Source organism: Embiotoca jacksoni, unplaced genomic scaffold (assembly GCF_022577435.1).
Source record: "Embiotoca jacksoni isolate LCO1_2020_lvr unplaced genomic scaffold, fEmbJac1.0.p SCAF_11, whole genome shotgun sequence".
NCBI lineage: Eukaryota > Metazoa > Chordata > Actinopteri > Embiotocidae > Embiotoca > Embiotoca jacksoni.
This window is the reverse complement of record NW_027185241.1, coordinates 825,373-842,500: the sequence shown is the minus strand read 5'-3', so window position 1 is coordinate 842,500 and position 17,128 is coordinate 825,373. Positions and strand designations below refer to the sequence as shown.

The 17,128-nt window shown below is 42.0% G+C and overlaps 1 protein-coding gene across 1 annotated transcript in view; it reads left to right on the top strand.

The window, feature by feature from the left end:
• The window catches only part of LOC138193213 (neural-cadherin), a 137,349-nt gene that overhangs the window by 76,122 nt on the left and 44,099 nt on the right, over positions 1–17,128 (top strand). The window contains exons 9-13 of the mRNA XM_069141107.1: positions 3,264–3,436; positions 3,535–3,703; positions 3,901–4,071; positions 8,647–8,819; positions 9,841–10,008. Coding sequence (XP_068997208.1) covers positions 3,264–3,436; positions 3,535–3,703; positions 3,901–4,071; positions 8,647–8,819; positions 9,841–10,008 — 854 coding nt within the window. The remainder of the gene's footprint in view (positions 1–3,263; positions 3,437–3,534; positions 3,704–3,900; positions 4,072–8,646; positions 8,820–9,840; positions 10,009–17,128) is intronic.

Genomic DNA, 17,128 nt, shown 5'->3' with positions numbered 1-17,128 from the left:
AGAGTAACTAATGTTGAAGCTAATTAATGTTGAGCTGCTGCTTCGACTTAATGAATCACTCGTGAAGAAAGTGTGTATTATGTGGATTTATATATCTATGCATTAATGCTAATGGTTCATTAATACAGCAGCTAAAAGTCAGAACACAAAGCACAACGACAAATTAGCTTCATATCAGTACAAAGACTAGAAAAGAGAAAATGAGCTAAAAAAAAAAAAAGGAAAAAAAAGCTAAAAGTTTCCTGTGAAGGTTCATTAGAAAAGATCATTAAAATATATAATGGATATGATCAGTAAATGTCATGTTCCTCTAACTAGTTGTTGTGGAGATATCCTGATGTGGACCAACATCAGCATCCTTCTCTGCTTCTAAGAGGACAAAAACCCACAAATGATCAGGGACATGTTGTTTGTTAGCACACAGATAGCTCTGACACACACAAACAACACAATCACTTTCACACACATGCACACACTCAGCTGCATTCAGACCACTGCACCATGCAGATCACACACACACACACACACACACACACACACACACACACACACACACACACACACACACACACACACACAGTCAAGCGGTTGTTGCCATGGCAATGAGTATTTGGGGCTCAAGCTCGGTAGCATTAACGAGGCCAGTGAACCCCCTGGAAGACACACACGAACACACAAATGCATAAATAAAAAGAACATGAATACACACATATTCATAATCACTACAACTCACACACACAAACAGTTCATCATCTCCTCTGTGTTCCTCGGTGGGTGACTCATTTAAATATTTGTGCGTCTGTCTTTGTGAGGACCAATTAGAATTGAGGACATCTTGGCCGCTGGTTGAAGACCGATTCACGGTTACATACTTCGATCTGCAGGTATGCATGTATGGAGACACCTTCGACATGCGCACTAGAAAGCGCAACAACAGGAAGAAGAGCTGCTCTGTTAATTGTGTTTGGCTGAACTACATGAAAAAGTAAAGACCTATTGTTTCATGTGCGAGAATAGGACCAAGAATGTGGGATACAGCTCATGTAGAGGTGCACGAAACAAGCGCCCACCTTACCTTTCTGGAAAACCGTTGCGCACACATTCTCATCTTTTAGTCTGTAGATGGACATTGAGGTGACCAGATATGGACTGATACGTCACATTTTCATGAGTTTGTGATTCAATGAAAAATGTAAAAATAAATTGTCACATTGTTTAATTCATGATGTATGATTAAATTTTAAAGCAAAGTTTATTATTTCATATTTCTTTGCTTTTGTAATGTCCACTGATTTATGAATGCTCTGTCGTCTTGTGTGCTTTTTATTTTCTATTATAGTTTTAAATCGTATTGCATTTCTTAGTGTTTCTGTATGTCTTGTGTTGTGTGTTTGGATGACCTCTCTTGTCGCATCTGTTTTATTTCTATTTAGTGGCTTTTATGTTGTTATACATGCATTTATAAAAAAATATATATATATTGGTTTATGTTGGGGTCAGGGCGCGGGGCTACAGAACGCATTATGTCAATGAATGTCCTCACAAAAATAGAAAGTTTGTGTGTGTGTGTGTGTGTGTGTGTGTGTGTGTGTGTGTGTGTGTGTGTGTGTCAGTCAGAGAAAGACTTCTTTAAGATAAAGTTCACATGCAGCAGTGTGATGTTCAGTCATGTTTTGCATGTTTATCTTTGCATGTGTGTGTGTCTTTCTCTCTCTCTCTCTCTCTCTAAGCCCCTCTGTCACCTTATCACCCAGCATGCCCTGTTCCACTGCTCTACCACACACACATACACACACACACACACACACACACACACACACACACACACACACACACACACACACACACACGTGTCCATCAACAAACAGATATAAACATGAACATTTGCACATAAATGATATATTAAGACTCACTCACACACACGCACATACACACACACGTACACACACACGCACATACACACACACGTACACACACACACACATACACACACACGTACACACACACGCACATACACACACACGTACACACACACACACATACACACACACACTCCAGCAGCAGATGGCCTTTGGCTTGCTCGGCTGTTCTGCTTTGTCACTTCAAAGCGTTGTGAAGTATTTTCATGTAGATGTGTTCGCTCCCTCCCAGCCTCCGTGTCTCTATTCATGTTGCTACCAAAGCTGCTTATTTGTTTGTTTGTTTGCTCCGCTGCTCTGTTATGTTAATGTGGAAGCGATTGTTAGCGCAGAAAAAACTATGACATTTGTTTTTGGCCTATGTTAGAATAATATAGAGGGGTTTTTTTTGTGTGCTGACAGTCGCTGCTGTTGGTGACCCACAGATCAGTCGACATCACAACGCAGCTTTCATCTGCATTGTCTTTAAGCTCCACGTGTCAGTTGTTATTTATACTTGCATGGTTGCCATTTTGGACGATGAGGCAGTGAAACTCCGACAGGAAAAGCTCAACTTCACATAGAGAGCTGAAATTTTATACTTTTTGTCAAATGACAATTGTGATACTTTTAAAAAGAGTTTCTGGTTTTCTTGGTCTTTGATGATAAACTGAACATAATATAACCCGTTTTTCACTGTTTACTGATGTATCTTTTTTTTACCAAATGATTGACTTGTCTTAATTACTTTTCTAGCGGTCCATCTGAAAATAATCCCGTCATTAATTATAAACTAAGCCTCAAAAAGAGTGGTTTTTTTTTGGGGGGGGGCGCGTGTCTGTTTGATTGACAGGCCTGTGGTGGAATCAGGTTTCAGCTATCGGTTGGCGTGGTGTAGTATCGTCGGGTCAGATCAACCGCACGCTCCCCCTCAGTTTGTCCAAATATGGTCACTTCCGGCTCCAAAGCGATCGGGACTAGCAAAATGGCGCCGGGCAAAATCCGAACTCGAGGCTTCATAACGGCCGTTCACAAACCTATGGGAGACGTCACTGCTGGTTGCCGCTTGGGTGGATCACAAAGCTATTCAATATCAAAACAACAAGTGTAAACTAAGAGGCATTAGAGATGGAAATCCGTTGTTAATACACTGCTTAAGTGCACAAGTAATTACTGTGACATTTTTTGGGTTAATTAAATAAATATTTTTTTTTTTTTAAAGTATAATTTTTGCTGTAAACATAAGAAACGGCATAGAATGTAAATACTCAAGTAAAAGTACATGTTCTTGTTCCCAAGTGCAGTACATGGGTAGATCGACTTATTTCTGTTTGCTCTGCTGTTTACGCATGTCTGTGTGCGCAGGCATCATTAAGCTGCGGCGGAGTCCGCCTCCACAGCTCAGGGGCCCGCAGTACGTCCTCAACATCACCGCCACCGATGACAATGCGTCAGGTGGACCGTACCCGCTCAGCAGCTCAGCGCAGGTCATCGTGGGAATCAACGACATCAACAACAACAAGCCGATGTTCCAGGAGGTGACTGAATTTATCGTGTTTTATTATGAGTACAGTTATTAAAAAAAAAACACACACGCGCGTGTTCGGTTCCCTGACTGTGCTGTTTGTGGTCTCAGTGTCAGAACTACAGTCTGAACGCAGCGGTTCTGGAGAACCTGCCGCCGGGGACCTTAGTCCTGCGCGTCCAGGCCCATGACGCCGATATGGGGGTCAACGGAGAGGTCAAATACGGCATCATGCACCGAGACGGAGTGTCTTCCGGGTTTGACATTGATCCCGACACTGGTAGGTTCCAGAGAAGCACTCAATATCAATACTACTTACATTTTTTTTTTTAAAAACACTTGCGTGAGAAATATCATCTGCAGTGAAAAGTCCACCGTAGCTGTTGGATGGGGTCAGGAAATCTTTACAGTTAGATAAACAAGTACAGATGCTAAGTGCAGCCGTTGCCATGGTAACGTGCGCCCTGCATTCGTCAGGTGTGATCACCACGGCGGTGAGTTTTGACCGGGAGCGTCAGAGGGAGTTCACGCTGTCGGTGACGGCCACCGATCAGGCCGAAGAGCCGCTGATCGGAATCTGTCAGATCACGGTGCTGATCTCAGATCAGAACGACAACGACCCCAAGTTTGAGAACAGCCGCTACCAATGTGAGTACTACTATAACTACTACTTCTACCAGCGTGAGTACTACTATTACTACTACTACTACTTCTACCAGTGTGAGTACTACTATTACTACTATTACTGCTTCTACCAGTGTGAGTACTACTGTTACTACTACTACCGGTGTGAGTACTACTATTACTACTACTCGTACTCATATTTTTACTATTGTGAGTACTACTATTACTACTGTTACTGCTTCTACCAGTGTGAGTACTACTATTACTACTACTACCAGTGTGAGTGCTACTATTACTACTGTTACTACTAGTCTCAGTACTGCTATTACTACCGCTACTACTTGTAGTACTACTACCAGTGTGAGTACTGCTCCTGGTAACACTACTATAACTAGTACTACTACCTGTGGGAGTACTAGCATTGCTACTACTATCAGAGTCACTACTACTATTACTTCTACCTCTTGTGAGTACGAGTACTACCACTACGTCTTCTACTACCTGTAATACTAGCTTTACTACCATTTGTACACTTAGTACTACAGTTTAGAGATCCAGAAGCAGTTTTCTGTCTCTGATCCTCAGCTCAGCCTCTCATCAGGTGGATTTTATTCTATCTTCTATATCTGAAAGTGTAAGACAAGGTGGTGACACACTCGGGGTTAAAAGGTTTCTTCCCCTCTGGAGTCGCCCACGCTCCCATCTGTCCACTTGCTGTTCCACACGAAACCTCCTGTATGTGTTTCAATGTCAACCTCAGTTCGAAGGGAGCAGGTGAAGTGTGGAAGCCTTCTGTTTGTCATCGCGCATCAATCTGCATCCTTGTAATCCTGGAAAGCTCTTAAGACTGATGAAATATTCGCTGCCGGCTCCCACAGGTCCGTGTTTGTTTACTATGTGTGCAAATATGTGTTTTGATAAGCGTCGTGTCAGAAGTTCTCCTCGTCCGATTAGGGAAACGCACAGTGTGGCTCATTAACTATTTAACAGGCAGATTGAAATGTTTCTGGGACATGCATTCATTTACCATTGGTGTGTGTGTGTGTGTGTGTGTGTGTGTGTGTGTGTGTGCGTGTGTGTGTGTGTGTGTGTGTGTGTGTTTGTGTGTGTTTGTGTGTGTTTGTGTGTGTGTGTGTTGAGGGTTTTCCTGCACAGATGAATGAAATGAGCTAGAAACCAGCTCTTGTTTAGCCTGCTTGTTATTTATCTTACAGTCTTTATCCACATGCAGCACGGAGAAAAAGGTTTTGGGCTTCAGGGACGGCGTGATCAGCAGCTCTCGGGTGTTTTCTCTCCTTTTTTTTTTTCTTCTTCTTTACTTTCTATTAGCTGTAACATATGCTGAGTTTTCTTCTCCTCCAGAGGAGCCTGTTTACTGTAAAGTGAGCCTCTGGCAGAAGAAACAACTTTCAGATGCCTGTGAACATAAAAGTAATTTAAATTTAGAGTAGGTTTAAAACTCCTTGAAAATATATTGGTATTTTTCTGTGCATCAAAAAGAAAACCACAAACCTCCCCAACATACCAGAGTACTCTTAAATATTGCGATATATAAAGATGTACTACATTGAAAGTATATTTTGCAAGCAGACTTTCTGACAGGTTGAATAAAAAGTAAATAAATGCCTGTGAAATGCTAATACTGCTTCTACAACCAAAACTGGGCTGTTTGCTGCGGAACCGAGAAAGATGACAAATCATACTTTGTTACCTGCAATCTTTTAGCATTTTATATAGTTACATGAGCCAGAGAGGGATATTATGCATACAGTAAGTACATGCAAGTATGTAAATTATGTAAAATGGTTTCTTGATTATTTCCATTCTTTTTCCCTCTTTAAAAAGAAACTACAACTGATGGCGTTGTCACGGTTTCGACTTCAGGCTCTGGTATTTTTCTGGTTCCGAAAGTGAATCAACTTTTGGGTCCAGAACATATTTGAAATCACAACTAAACTGGCCAAGCATCGGTTGGGAACGATATACCAAACACACGCAAAAAAAAAATGACTTGGGTGGCTGTGGCTCAAATGGTAGAGCGAGTCACCAGCCAACCATAAGGTTGGCGGTTAGATCCCCGGGTCCTCCTGTTCACATGCCGAAGTGTCTTTGGGCATGGCACAGAACCCTAAGTTGCTCCTGATGGAAGGCATCTTGCATGGTCGCTCTTGCTAAAGTGATAAAGCGCTATATAAGGTCAGACCATTCAACCAGAGCAGAGCAACCATTTATAACAATTATAGGTAAATATTTCAAACAAGTGAGAATACATTTGGAAAACTGTAAATAATTGAGTAAAATATCAATAAAATCAATAGAAATTAGTCTAATTTTCGAAATTTATAAATACGGTGTACTTATTTTCTCATGCTTATCTGGGTTATCTAAGTCATAGTGGCTGTAATGCAAAATAATTTTTTTTTTTTCATTCATATATACACAGCACTTTCCAACAGACACAAAAAGTAAACAGAGAATGCTTTAAAAAAAAAAAAAAAAAAACGGTACGAACAGTTATTCATCAATTAACTCCATACAATAAATCAAAGTTTAGTGCGCTCACAGGTTGTTTGGTTAGGTTGAGAAAAGCTCATGAGCAAGGCAGAGATTCCAGATTTTATTATTGATATGAATTGCCTTGAACAGAAGAAAGAAAGTGCGGCATTATCCACCATCGTGATCCAAGCTGCCTTTTTTTCTTGCGGTGAACTCTGAGAGGCAGAGAAATCCTGCGTCTGCTCCTCCTGGTTGTTTTGGTTGTTTCTCTGTGACACACATTAGACTCAGCAGGATCTGACATGATTATTTAGTTGAAATGTATCCAGCGAAACCCACAAATGTGAAAAAGACATTATTGACACAATGCTTGAAATGCAGTATTACAGAGGGAAATGCGGAGGCCGACCTCCCATCTGCTCGTTGTTTTTTTTTTGTCGTCTGATCAGCGCTGACACGCGTCACAGTCAGCAGGATTGGAGGTTATATTCATAAATTAAAAAAATGCATCTGTTGACTTTGCAGAGTGAGACCCAGAAATGACAAAATGAGGTGACACACTGCTGACACAACACAACGCTGTGTTCCCATTATTATAATATCTGCTTACCATCACAGAACATGTTGTTACACTGCGTTCAGTCAAATTGAATGAAATTCACTGGTCATGCTTCAAACTAAAGCACAAGTCAGAATCTGATTTTAGTTGGAGCCGCTGCATCATGGTCATCTAATGGAGACGCGACATGCTGGTTTAAATATATAACTTTTGCTTTATTTTTGTTTTTTTTGGAGGGGGGGATTTTATTTGCTGATGTTTATGCCTCTTTGTGGTTGTTTCATGTCTCTTTGCAGTCATTTTGTTTCTCTCTGCAGCTGTTCTGCATCTCTTTGATTGTTTTGTGTCTCTTCGTAGTTGTTCGATTGACTTTCCAACAAGAAAAATTGAGTCAATTCAAACAGAGGTTCTGGCCCAGGGGCCCCCTGAACCTTATACGGCCCCCAGGGTCTGTACCCAGACCCTATATATTTCAATTATATTATATTTCAATAATCCGTCCATTGGCACTGTGGAAGTAAAGATTAATTGCGAGACAAACGGTGCCAAATACACAAATATAAGCACTGTTTAAAATTATACCCCTTTTAGAGCACCAACAGTATTAATTTGTAGCGCTAATAGTTTTAGCAGTAGCTGAAGTACTGTTAGTATTAGAAGCAGTAGTAGTGGTAGAAGTAGTAGTGTTACCAGTAGAGAGGTAACACTTGTAGCATTAGCAGTATCTCAATTGGCAGCTGCAAAAGTACTTAGCAGTACAAGTAACCATAGTAGCAGCAGTACAAATAACACCAGCATCAGTACAAGTGCTGATAGTAAAAGTACCTGTAGTAATATAAGTAGTAGAAGTACCAGTAGTAACCTGTGCCAGAAGAAGAGGTAGTTTCAGTAGCAATGCCATTACAGTAGCAGTAATCGTGGTATTACAAGGAATAGGAACAATATAGTATTAGTACTAGTACCAGTACTTACAGCAATACACCTACCAGTACCAGTAATAGCACTTGCAGAAGTCATATTTGTGTCACCGGCTATGACACACACCAGTGGTAGTAATAGTATCAACAGCGGTATTGCAGTACTTGTAGCATTAGCATTAGTTGGAGTTGTCGAAGAAAAGAAGTAGTTGTAAAATCATCTGCAGCATGAGTGCCATTAGTAGTGACACGAGTAGTGGCAGTACTCCTATTACCAGTAGTAGCAGTGTCAGTAACAGTAGCAATACAAGCAGCCCAAGTACCAGTAGTGGCAGTAATATCAGTCGTAGGCCTTATCAGCTGTAGCCAGAATATTAGGTTAAGCGGTAAAAATACAAGGATAGTAGTAGTAACAACAGTAGTAGTTGCACTATCAGTACTTTCAGCAGTTACCCAACCAGTAGTGGCAGTCCATGTTGTAGCACTACCAGAAGAAGTAGACATAAAACAAGTTACGGTTTATTAGTGATAATTGTCCCAATAGTAGCAGCAGTAGTTGCGGCTGGTACCACTTACACCAACGGTGTTTAATCTTCTACCTGACAGTCAATCTCTTCTCCCTCTCAGACTTCCTGAGGGAGGACACTCCAGTCGGAACTAGTTTCTTGCGAGCGGCCGCACACGATGATGACCAGGGGAGCAACTCGGCCATCACCTATTCGCTATCCAATCAGAAGCCAGCTTACCTGCACATCAACCCAAGCACCGGCTGGATTTATGTCAACCACCCCATCTCACAGGTCAGAAACACACTAACAGCCTCTTCATAGATTTAATTTAGACCTAAAATGGACCAAACCACGCCTGGATTTTCAATGGGTTCAAGGTGTTATCCCTATTAGCTGTCACCAATTGATCAGGTAACACCAAGCAAAAAAATGTTCCTCCCTCTTTCAAAAGTGTTCTCTGGTCATTTCTAAAGCTCAACATAATCCAGACAGCAGTTACTCTGATCACCAATAATGTTTTATATAATACTGTATGAAAGTAATTTCTTGGAGACAGTGTTGATCCAGATCACAAAAACATAAATTCATGTAAAACATAACTTGACCATCTGTACAACAAGAGGGATAATGTCTAAATCAGTCTATCCTCTGCCTGTACACAAAGCTGTGCAGATGATGACGGTGCAGGTTGAGTTTCCAGTGGAAAGAATAAAAGTTCCATCAAACAGACTGTTGTCGTAAATCTTTAATGGCTGTTTCCTCTACTTTGTTCAATCTTACAAAGTCAGACTGATAATCCACAGTGAAGTGAATCCGTCCGTTAAACAAACGTCTACAATGAATGATGCCGACTGTTCTTCTTCTTCTGTCACTGTCATCTCCTCTCTGTTCTTTGTCTCTGCCTCTCACTTCCTTTTAAACAGCACTTCAGTCAATAATTTAGTAAAGGCAGATTTACCCCCACCCGCTTTCTTTATTCACTTTTTAACAAACAAACTGAAAAGATCATTTTTTTCTTTTCCGCTCTGCTCCAATATTTACTGATTTTACAAGTGTTTGGCGGCATTTCACAACCGTCAAACTACTGCTTGATCACCAAAATTTGATTTTGAAGATAACAGGACCAACTTTCAATCACAAACATTCAAAAGTAGCACACAAAAAAGTGTCTTTACATTTGTTTGATTGAGTTGAGAAAAGGAAAATGTTCTCTCCAGAAACAATAGTTGTGAAAACCTCAATTACAACCCGAAACAAAATAATAAAAGAAGCAGCACTCACCTCGATCATTTCCCCGTTCGTCTCCCCGCAGACGTCCAGGATCAACCAGCAGATCGTGGCGTCGGACGGAGGGAACCGCAGCAGCTCCGTGGAGCTGACCGTCATCATCACCAACGTCCACAACCAGCCGCCGCACTGGGAGCAGCCCGAGTACTGGGTCACCGTGCCGGAAAACACCGTCCGGGACGCCAAGATAGTGGTGAGTTGGTGAAGAGGACGCGGAGCTGCAGAGGTTGTTTTTTTTAACACCGGAGGGTAAAACAGAATAACTGAAGACTGTTTGTCATTATAAATTACGATCGTGCTGTTTCAAACCTTCAACCTGAGCTTTTCATTGGTTCTGATGATTTCGGGCGATTCTGATGCTGCGTTCTAGACAACTCCAGAAACTTCGACATTACTGATCACCTACTTGGAAATGTCTGGAACAGCTCTCCCAGTCTGAGCTGGGAAACTCGAGCCAGTTTCATGCAGCCTGACTTCACCAGAAGCAAATGTTCTGATGTCACTCAACATGGCAGCTTCCACCAAAATGACATATTCTGATTAATTGATATAATACGTGTGGTAGACTCTTATATCTGTTGGTGATCTTCTGTTTCCTTCATGCATCAAATTCAGCTCTGCTGACTTTGCAAATATTCATATTCTGCCTTGCAGAACGAACACGCGTTTCTCACCGTCAAGCCATGTTGGCTTGAACTCGAAATATTCAACTTGGGAATTTTCGACTTCTGCGTTTAATTGAACACAGCATTAAGCTATCAGTTTTCCACCATTATTAAAAAAATACAAAGAATAAAGACACTTTTTTAATGTGATTTTAAGACACTTGTCCAATAGCAATTAACTAGCTGGAGTTTCTAGATTTCACTCTGGCCTGCTGATGATGATCGGGAGAATTCAAAATTCTCCAAAGTGTCCGTCTTTAAAAGCCTCACGGATGTGGAGCTATAACTGATCATATTTGGGTGTTTTGTCTGGTAGAAATCCTCCATCGCTCCCAAAAAAAAAAAAGCTTAAAATTTAAGAAGAAAATAACCAGCAACCCTAAAAAACCTGCAAGAAAATCATCGTATTGGTGTATGTGTGGTCGTCTAAAGATTATCCGGCTTTTCCTTTCTGGCTGCTGTGACTTCTGTAACGACGTCTTGAACTGCTGTAAGTTTCTTGGAAAGGTGCTGATCAGGAAACTGAGGCTCAGACTCCTCTTCTGATCAGAATAAGTAGCTCTAAGATCAAGAAAGTGACGGGGGTGAGACATGTAAAGAGAGAGGAATGTTAAACGCCAGCAGTAAAAAAAAAACATAAAAAGTTCTCTTTCATTTACATCCTCCTTCACATCTGTGCAGAGCACCCCGAGGAGGCTAGAAAACACACTTTCTTCTTCTTCATCCCTCTCTCCTCCTCTTCCTCTGCTCATCCATCTCACTCTCTCTCTCTCTCTCTCCCTCTGTGTCAGCACGTTTAGCCGAGCACTTCCAAACATTTTCTGCCGAGCAAACAACAAACCCGCCCCGAGTCTGTCTCACCTGACTTGCTTCAGCCAACACGCACACACACACACACACACACACACACACACAGTTTGCTTGTATACCTCCGGTGATTTTTTTTTTTTTTTTTTCCTCTTTTGATCCCGCCATCCTAATTTGCTCTCTTTTCCTAAGCCGCTGGTTTAGAAGGTGGAGGAGTTTTTACCCTGCAGCTGCTTGATTTCATGGAGGTTAGTCAGTTAGTTGCTGGGTGTGTGTTTGTGTGTAATCCTGTGTGTGTTTTCGTGCTAATTTTTTCCTGGACCCCGGGTTTTTTTTACTGAAAAGACTTTTAAAAGAAAAAAACGCTGCCGATGATGATGACAACGGTGATGATGGTGATGATGGTGATTGGAGGCTGTCCCACCCACAGCTCCACCTGTCGGAGATGATTGAGGCGAGGGGAGAAAATTACACCTGCTGTCGGAGCGTCACAATGGACTCTCATCACCTCGAAAAACACGTTTAATTGCTGTGTTTAACCTGACAGAGACGGTACGGTGGCGGGAGGAGGGGGGGGGAGGTTGAGGGGAGAGGAGTCAATTGTTGGGGGGGGAGGAAAGAGGTATCATACTGAAAGACACTGTTGACTTTGGTCTTTTCAGGAGATTTGTTTACAACTGGAAAAACATAAAATGACGTGAGTTTTATCCTTCAATCAGCGGACAGCAGTAGCCTTTTGAAGGCATGTTCATTTTACACACAAGTGTTCCTTGTTGATCACGTCTGGTTCTCCGACAGTAACATTTTTCAATTTCCAAATGTCCTCAGGGAATCTTTTTTTTTTTTTCGCTTCATCCATGCATCTTTTCTTTTATTTGCCCTTGCAAAAATGCTGATTCTTTCAATAATTATATTATTTATGCCACGTAAACGTGTAAGTATGGTCTCAAGACTACCTGTCAATCAAAACACTCCAAAAAGTCATTGATGAAGTGAAAATTATCTTTCTGTATGTTCTGGTTATATTCACGTAAAGTTTAAAACAGTAATTTACCGTTAAATTCAGTGGATTAATATGTAAAACTTCCCAAAACTGCCGACCAATACAAATCACTCAATATGATGAAATGTCTCCTCCTCCTCCTCCTCGTTCTCCTCTTCCTCCTTCATCTCCTCTGCTGTGTTAATTGCACTGTGGAGGAACTGTTGTTTTAAATTTAGCAGCCTTAATAAGGTCTGTTAATCACACTGTTAACGAGGTAGGTAGAGGCAGGGAGACGCTGCAGAGGTGGGAGCTGCTGGGTTTGCGTGTGTGTGTGTGTGTGTGTGTGTGTGTGTGTGTGTGTGTGTGTGTGTGTGTGCGCGCCTGCCTGCTGAAGTCATCTCCTGTTAATGAGTGAGTTTCAGGTTATTATAATCTCCTCATCAGCTGACTTCCTCCTGTTTTCTTGTTTTCTACGGCTCTTACACACAATCTGTCTTTGAGCGACAAAAACAGTTTAAATATTTACTTATATTTATTTCAGCGAAAGAAAAACCTTAATAAATACTCATTTCTGGCAGCCTATCGATGCATTAATAAAATCTTAGAAAGCATCTAATGATCAAAAGTAGTTTTATTTTAGGCAGCTAACCTTTCATCCATCCATCTGTCATTTATATACCTACTTCATAGCTGAAAATTATAAGTCTGTCCATTTAAATGAACCCCTAGAATTTATGGTTCTGTTTTTTTTTTTTTATTATTTGGATAGAATGTAAACTAACACCGGGACACATTGAATCAACGTCAAATATTTTTTGTGATCACTGACTTTTCAAGTGAGCCAAAGTTTTTCAGTGCATGTCGTGTTTCCATGATGCGCCCTATAATGCATCTAAGGAGCATAAGAATGACTCCACAATGACGGCATCAGATAAAACGCATCATTACTAGTTTGTAGAACTGAAGGATCTCTGGCCGTGTGCATTATAGCCATTTAGAGAGTCGTGTGCAATACAGACGGCCAATTGTTTGCATGTTAATATCGTCATATACATCATGTCTATTAACCTGTATTTTGGTTCATTTGATTAGAAAAATGTGCAAATGAGAACAACTATATCGTAAATGCAGCTGCATTAATATTATATGTGATGACAGAGCGGGCAGGACCGGACTGTCTTCTTTCCCCTTTTCTCTTGATTTGTGTCTTTCTTGCGCAAATTAGGCTCCACACTAAGACATTAAACAGAAATTATGTTATGCTCGGATAAATACATTTAAAAAAAAAAAAAGCTTACTTATCACATGTATATCAAGGAAAATAGAGAAACCTTCTCCTTGACCTTAACGACCCTTACCCAGCTGAAGCCGACAAGACGATCTGAGTTCCAGCTGCTGAATCACTCTCGGCACCAGCCGCAACCAGCTGAGAGCGATCTGCTGCGATATCTCCACAGGCGTTAATGTGTGTGGGAGAAGACGGCAGGCACTGATCAGCTTCAGCCCACTGCGCTGATGCCTAATGAGATGATTCCTCATTAGCGCCGATTCGGTGACGCTCCGCTGCGTCGGCCCGCTGCGAGCAGAGGCGCGCCGCGCCGCGTCCTGACACGACTTCCTCACCTGGAAACCGGACGGCCGACGCTCGCGCCGTCGGACGCGTCGTGAATTTGCATCGCTTTTACAATTTTTAACAGAAAACCGAAGGAAACGAAACAAGACAATGAGAGGAAACGGTTTCAAATGCGGTGAGAAGTGAAAAAAAAAAAAAACTCCACTGGCAGGAAAATAAAATAAAGAAAAAGAAAATGTTATTCTATTGCAACCGAGCGTCCGGGGGTACGCGTAACGTGGCGCTTATAAGAATGTCATAAATGGAGTTCGGGAGACGAGGCATCCCCGTTCAGCCCACGGCTTCAAGACGTTTGGTGATATTTTTTTGAACTTTTGTTGGTGATGTTGAGTTGTTTCTGGGAGCGTGCGTCGTCTTCCCAACATGCTAAGTGGCGAGTGAAGACACGAGAGCTGCTGCGGTCGCCGGGAGCCGGAGGGCTGAGAGGGTTTTGGTGTTTGAAGTGGCGGACAGCGTTTCTCACTCAGGGGAAACATGTTACATGTGGTGGAAATGGCGACAACATTTTGGAGTTGTTCACGGTGGAGTCTCTCTCCTCCTCCTCCTCCCCTCCTCATCCCCCCCCCCTCCCCTCCTCCCCGGTCAATAAACCAAAGCTAACAGTTTCCCCCTGTTTTCAGTCTTTGCGCTAAGCTAGGCTAACCATGTCCTGGATCTAATGGATCAAAGGATTTTGCAGCGGCTGTACTTTCTGTGCTTTTTACAGAATCATCTTTAGATGTGGAGGTAAAGCTGACACACACGCCGCTACATTTTCTTTGAATTAAGACGGCTTTATTTGTGAAGTCTTGACAAGTGGTCGTCATTAACCTTTTCTGCCTGCAGGATGATGACAGTCAAGAGTTCTTCCTCTTTGAGTCAGTCCTCTGTCACAAGACAAAAAATAATCATGCCTCCTCCTTCCCCCCCCCCCCCACCCACCCACAAATAGCATGTCATCTGTCATTTGCATAGTGCAAGTGTAGTATTTTAAAGCAATTTAAGTTTAGCAATTCAAATATAAGCGATTCCAATTTTCCTGACATGCAAATAGTGCAACACGGGGGAAGCTAGTAGCCGGTCGAGCCGACTTTGAATTTTATTGAAACAAGCACTACAAAATCATATTATATGCATTAGATAGAGCACAAGTCGTGCTTATCTTATACAAGAAGAAGACCGTAAGATGCTTCCAAGGAAACCTTGACTGCTGTTAGTCAGACAACAGTCCTCCTCAAGAACAGCGAGCTGAACCATCCGACATTTATTCATTTGCAGCTCAGTCGGCAAGTAAAGTAGAGTAAGAGCCAAAATAATAGAAACTCCATTTCCTATCGTATCAAAATTACATCACGACACCAAAAATTTGAATCGAAGTGAGTCAAGAAGTTGCCAAAGCTTCCTAACAACTAGAAACATTAGGATGGACAGTGATAGTACAGGTGGGATGTTAAAGGGTTCAACGGACAGATAAGATTCAACACCGCAAATCTGTTCACAGTTTTCTGACTGACGCAGTGAACCTGCATGAATCAGTGTGTTCTGGAACATATGGTACCAGAAGCTCTCCACCTGTGTGTGTGTGTGTGTGTGTGTGTGTGTGTGTGTGTGTGTGTGTGTGTGTGTGTGTGTGTGTGTGTGTGTGTGTGTGTGTGTGTGTGTGTGTCTAACAGTCCAGGTCATACTTTTACTGTAAAGTGCGGTGGCATCAGTCAACCGTGGAAAATACAATCCCTCCCTGGCAAGGTTGGTAGTGTGTGTGGTCAGGAAGGACAAAGCTCTCTTTCTCTCTCACACACACACACACACACACACATACACACACACACGCACACACACATAATCATGTTTTTTATCCCTTCAGAGGACATTGCATTGCCTTACATTCATTTTCTGGAGACTAAGCCTAATCCCAAACTTAACCTAAACGCATATGAATCTTTAACGAAGTCTTCATAAAAACATTTTATGATTTACATTGTGGAGACTTTGTTTTTGTCCTCAAAAAGTAGGCAGGTCCCCACAATGTGACTGCGAAAACAGATTTATGTTCCCACGGCAGGAGTAACACAAGTACACACACGTCTTCTCTCTTTCTGTCTAAAGTCAGCTTAATCTACTGCCAAGAGAATAACATGAGTCTTAAAAGCTCTGCTGATGGTGGATGTGCAGGTCAAGACAACGCAGACACACAAACACACTTAAACTGACACACATTTTCCAAAAATTCACACAAAGAAAAACATAGACAAAGCACAAGCTGAAACCTTTTTCGGTGTCTTGGAAAAGAGTTTTCTCCTTGAGCGCTTCGTTTCCATAGAAGGACCGAGCCGCCGCGCCGACCGTTGGAACGACGCATTCTTTGAAATGTAGTTGTGTATTTTAGGCTGTCACTTTTTCTGGTGAGTGTTATGGTTTATGGATCTGGAAGCCGTCGGAGCCGTTATGAAGACGAACGACCTCACCGTCGACGCTAACAGCTGTGCGATAACATGATGTCGCCGTGAACCAGTGCAGACTCTTCTTTGGCTTGAATCTGTGATGGATTATGATGCGTTGTGGGAGTTACTGGCTCAGACGTCGAGACAGGTCTGCAGCTGTAAACTTAAAGCCTAAAAGGAATACACAGAGGTTTGAGGAGCTGAGACATTCGGCGGCTCTACTGTTCGACCGTGCAATATTTTAGTTCTTTGTGTATATTCCTGGGGATCTTTTTCCATATCCTAAAACAAACTGCCATCCACCACAGCGCTTCGTATAAGAATCTGAAACCCTCGTGATGTCTACTTTATGAGCACCGACTAGTGAAACAAAGCTACAGCACTGGTTCGTTAGCCACTGGTTTTGTCCATGTTCATAAAGCTCACTAATACTCCAACCGAGTCAAACAACTTCCACAGCAATTCCTTCTCCCCTCCTCCTGCTGTTATTATAGACATCCTGGAAAACCGTAAAATACGCACTGTATAGAAAACTAGTAGAGCTTACATTACTGAATTTCAGAAAATTCCCCCTGAGTGAACAGGTGGGTGTAATTCACCATGTCTGTAAAGCCTCATTGGCGGGCCCACCCTGCTGCCCCCCAGGTGTGTGTGACACTAATACAGTTCCCCGTGCCATTTCCTGACAGTTTGCTTTTTTTTTCTGCTTCTCCAGTCACTCAACCATAGACTGTGTATAAAAATGTACGTAGACTCTGGGTCTTAAAAGGGAAGCTAATGTGAAAGTGCCTTAAAGTGTAGTT